At 41.5% G+C, this 5,326-nt stretch overlaps 1 protein-coding gene across 1 annotated transcript; it reads right to left on the bottom strand.

Annotated features, from left to right (window-relative positions):
• On the bottom strand, positions 1,470–2,447 carry LOC109234702. The gene is made up of 3 exons (XM_019400767.1): positions 2,208–2,447; positions 1,647–1,922; positions 1,470–1,523 (listed from the first exon to the last, which is right to left on the bottom strand). The coding sequence occupies exons 1-3, from the start codon at positions 2,445–2,447 to the stop codon at positions 1,470–1,472; spliced, it is 570 nt and encodes a 189-aa protein (XP_019256312.1).

The following is a 5,326-nucleotide window of genomic DNA, read 5'->3' as shown; positions in this document are numbered from 1 at the left end:
GATCCATCATCCATCGGGGATACCTTGAGTCGGCAAGGTAGCTGCATGGCGATCACAGCCTTGCTCTTCTCCCACTTATCTTCCTAGACTGTTTTAGTATTTTCCAGACTGCAATAGTCTTTGTTGTATTCTGACAGTCCTTAGTAGATGCTGGTAACGTGTGACACCCCGATGTCGGGCTTATATTTTTCTTTCCGCACTTGTTATTTTTTTATAGCAAATACACCACTAGGCAGGCTGCCCAGTGGCTAATATATAAATAAAATCCCAAAATGGGTCCAAAGCTTACAAGATGTCCAAACCAAAATAGAAGTTGCATGAAGCTACTAGCTACTGAAAAGATAGAAAAGCTAAAGTCTAATGAACTAGTTATTACAACATTGTCTGCTGAATGCTTCCTTCTCCATTCTGTGTATGTGAATCAAATTGCAAGTGGCAAATACCAAGCAACACCTATCAAGCTCTCACCAGGCGCCAGGGTATTCAGTCCATAGGCTAAAATGAATTCCAAACATCTCCACCACAGAATTGAAGCCAGCATAGTCTTCCAATCATTAGAGTTGCTACAATATGATCTCCATAGGCAGTGTACTAACTCTATGCGAGTATAAATCAATATTATCATGTAAAAGAGCCTGGATACACCTTTCTTGAAGTTGGTTTTAGGCAGGCTTTGCAAGGCCAAAGCTAGGCTTGGGCTGGCTTTAAACAGGCTTTGCAAGGCAAAAGCCAGGCTGGTGCTGGCTTTAGGTAGGCTTTGCAAGGCAAATGCTAGACTGGGGCTGGCTTTAAGCAGGCTTTGCAAGGCAAAAGCCAGGCTGGTGCTGGCTTTAGGAAGGCTTTGAAAGGCGAAAGCCAGGCTGGGGCTGGCTTTAAGCAGGCTTTGCAAGGCAAAGGCCAGGCTGGGGCTGGCTTTAGGCTGGCTTTGCAAGGCAAAAGCCAGGCCAGGGCTGGCTTTAAGCTGGCGACGCCAGGGTAACACCAGGGTACCATCAGGCTTTAGCCTGGCGCCGCCAAGCCTGTGGAGCTGGGTGATTTTATGATCTTGTAAGCTCAGATCCTTCTCTTCCCGAACCTTTAATGTAGAAATCATTCTAAACATTGCTAAGCCATCCTCAGATTGAGCATGAAGACATGCTAATACCACTGAGAAATGATTCAACAATCTCCAGAAATTCCACAAAATAGATTCAACCTTTACCTTAATATTTGAACATATCAGAAGTAGAATAAATTGCACCATCCAATACCTGCTTATCACATTGGTCTTGTACACTATCAAAGCACCCCCATAATGAGCATGTGACCATGCTAATACCACTGGAAAGTACCTTAATAGCATACAGAATGAGACATAAAAGAAACACGTAGGTATGTGCAGATTCCAATCGTGTGAAGCCATCAGTCTAGGGCTCTTTTCTTTGCTATTCTAACCCTAAGGTTAGGAGTTTGAGACTTGTCTAAATTAATCAACCTCTTCCCTGCACTAGGCAGTTCAGAAAATGAGTGAAACTCAGATGTACCTGCAAAAGAAAACACAATGTTAGCTATAATATCCGCCACTGAGTTGCCTTCTCTGAACACATGTTGACTGATCACATTGAATTCTTCATCTCTATAATTTTCTTCACATCATTTGCAATTACCCAAGTAGGATCCCATTCCCCTTCTATCACTTTCTTTATCACTAATGAGTCAGTCTCCAATATGAGAGGGTGAAGATCATGCTCCACGCGGTATTCCAATCCTTGAAGAATAGCCTTAGCTTCTGCCACCACATTAGTTGTCACCCCCAGGTCTACTGCCCTTGCAGACACCACATCACCTTTATCATTCCTAACACAAAAGCCTAATGAGCTAGGACCAGGATTTCCTTTTGACGCTCCATCCGTATTGCATTTGTACAAACCATGAAAAGGAAGCTGCCATGTTACTCTTGTAGTGATCAATCTAGGTTTATGTCCTTCAAAATATTGAATTATGTATGGCCATAACAATGGAATATTAGGCATCCAAGCATACCTCACCCTTGCCAGTTGATGCAATGTCCTATTGATCTCGTGAATCACCCTATTTGTGGACACCGAACCCCCATGTTTACATGCATTTCCTCTCTTCCAAAGTTCCTAAGTGATGATAGCTGGTACTGCTTGAAACAATGGCTTTAACTTTGGACAACATTGAGCATACCACCAATGCCTTATAACCTGCTTCAATTGAATCAATGGCACAGTAATTCCAGCAGCCCCCATGAACAAGTTCCATAATTTAGAGGCAGTAGGACTTGTGACAAATATATGCTCAATAGATTCCTCTTGCTGACAACACCAACACCTAGACATCACCATTTTCCCTTGCCTCCTCCACATGTCATCACTGGCTATTTTCCACCTCCATAATCTCCACAACAAGAAGGATATCTTGAATGGTAAACCTTTAATCCACATTAACTTGAATTCCTAACTAGGATCAGCCCTATGCCTTAATATTTGCCAAGCACTGCTAACACTGAACTTGCCTGAAGGAGTTGGCATCCAGTATGGCCTATCCTAGTATCCCTCTCTGCCTTCATAATGCACATTTAGCCTTATAAGTTCTGCAATTCCCTCATTGAAGATTTGATCTAGCAGGTGATCATCCCATGTTTCACCTTGCCGTAATTCTGCCAAATCCTGAAGATCTTCATTGATTGGAAAGTCTTCAGGTAATACGTGATAAAGTGAACCCAATCCAGTCCAATTTTCATGCCAAATATTAGTTGTTCCACTCTTCAATTCCCGTAGGATCTCATGTTCTACTTCTTCCTTAGCATTCAGCAATTGTATCCAAACATGAGATCCTCGTCTAGACTGCACCACCGTTGGTGTCACCTTCTTGCAATACTTATTCCACATGAAATTAGACCATAAAGATTTTGTGGTCCTAAACCTCCACCATAGCTTAGCAAACAATGCCCTCGACACATCATGTAAGGACCTAAAGCCTAGGCCCCCTTCCTCTTTTGGAAGGCAAAGATTTTGCCTTGAGGCCCAATGTCTGCTTCTCCCTTCTTCCTTTGTGCTCCAAAAGAACCTAGCAAAAATCTTATGAAGATGCTCCAGGACAATTTTTGGTGGATGCAGGACTGATAACATGTGGACTTGCATACTTTGCAACACACTAGAAATGAGTGTTGCCTTTCCTCCAAATGACAACAGCTTTCCTTTCCATGAATGCAATTTAGACTTTACTTTCTTGATAAGATCCTCTTAATATTCCTTCCTCCTTATCGTGTAGAAAATAGGACACCCTAGATATGTGAAGGGAAATTTACCTCTTGCAAATCCTGTAATAGCTCCATCCGCCTGACATAATCCATTAGGAACCTTTGAATATATGTAGTATGAACTCTTGTCTTTGCTGATCATCTAGCCTGATATCTTCTCATAGTTCCCCAACACTGCCATAATCTTGCTCAAAGATGGAGGATGAGCAGAAACAAAGATTATAGTATCATCAGCATATGCCAAATGGTTCAAAGGATCCGACCACTTAGGCATTCCAAATCCCACAAATGACCTGTCTTCAAATAACTTATTCAAAGACCTGGATAGTACCTCAGCTGACAGAATGAACAATACTGGTGATAGAGGATCCCCTTGATTGACACCCCTTGTAGACTTAAAGAACCCCGAGGACTGCCCATTCACCAATACTGAGTACCAGTTATTTTACACCAAGTTCCACACCATGTTGATGAAGTGCTCAGATAATCCCATCTTCCTTAGTACATGCAATAAGTACTTCCGTAAGACCCTATCATAGGCCTTAGCCATATCAAGCTTGATCACCACATTAGCTAGCTTTCCCCTTAACCTTATGTCAGTGACAATTTCTTGAGTCAATAAGATGTTCTCAAATATACTCCTACCTTCACAAATCCGGATTGATTAGGGGATATTAGAGAAGGCAAATTTTTTTCCAATCTATCATGTAACACCCTAGACAAGACCTTGTTAATGAAGTTGCTCAAGCTAATAGGTCTTAAGTAAGAGAAGGTCTCAACTCTAGGTTTCTTAGGCAGAAACACTAGGTTGGTGTGAGTGATGGATTTAGGCAGTGCAGCTCCTCCATAGAAGTATAGCACCATGTTGTGTATATCAGCACCAATAACATCCTAGCATGTTTGATAAAACAAGCCAGTGAATCCATTTGGACCACTAGCACTCTCCCTACTAAGCTCAAAAACTGCTGTCCTTACCTCTTCAATTGTTGGCAATCTGCTAAGTTCCAAATTCTGTTCCATAGTGACCATCGATGGTACATTATTGAGCAAGGAAAAGTCAGATGTATCACCTTCATTTGTGAATTATTTTTGATAGAAGTCCACTGCAGCTCTAGCCAATTGCTCCTGGTCTTCAATCCATACCCCACTTCCACTTTTGATCCTCTTCAGTTGCAATTTCTTTCTTTTGCCATTGACATGACTGTGAAAGAAACTTGTATTCTTATCTCCTTCAGCAAACCAAGTCATCCCAGCTTTTTGCTTCCAATACTTCTCCTTAATACTCAAGTATTTCTTCAATTCAGATTGAGCCTTTTGAAGCACAATCCTGTTGTCAATTGTAGGCTCTTCTTCAAACAACATCTCTTTCACCCTAACAATGTCTTCCAAAATAGCCAACTGCTTGAAGATATCACCAAATGTTTCCCTACTCCATTTTGACAGTGTTGCCTTCACCCTCTTGAGCTACTGCTTGAACATAAAAAAAGGATCCCCTATGAAATCAGCTTCCCAATTCTGCCTCACCACATCCATAAATGTAGCATGATTAGTCCAAAAGTTCAAGAACCTGAAAGGCTTGACAAAATTGGTGGTCTGCTCCCCACATGTCATTAATAATGGTGCATGATCTGATCCAGTTCTGCTTAGATGTTCAACTTCAATAGTTGGCAACATGTTCTGAAATGGAAAATTCACAAAGATCCTATCCAATCTTTTGAATATACACGCAACATTGGATCTCCCATTCCACCATGTAAATGGACTTCCTTTGTATCTTGGGCTCAAACAAACCACAAGAGTTTACACAAAATGCAAAATCCTCATATTCAGGCGGGTGTACTGGTAGTCCTCCTATTTTCTCATCTTCATGTAATATCACATTGAAATCCCCTCCTACCAACCATGACAATTTCATATCACTTGCTAAGTAATACAAGTGATCCCACAATTCCAACCTCTCCATTGCTGAACATTTTGCATAAACAAATGTTATCATCATGTGTTGTCCCAGGTGATGGTGAAGCACTCTCATTGTCGCCTGTTGCTCGGTATCCTCCACTA

The sequence above is a fragment of the Nicotiana attenuata genome, chromosome 11 (genome assembly GCF_001879085.1).
Source record: "Nicotiana attenuata strain UT chromosome 11, NIATTr2, whole genome shotgun sequence".
NCBI classification, from domain to species: domain Eukaryota; kingdom Viridiplantae; phylum Streptophyta; class Magnoliopsida; order Solanales; family Solanaceae; genus Nicotiana; species Nicotiana attenuata.
This window is presented reverse-complemented; position numbering and strand designations above follow the sequence as displayed.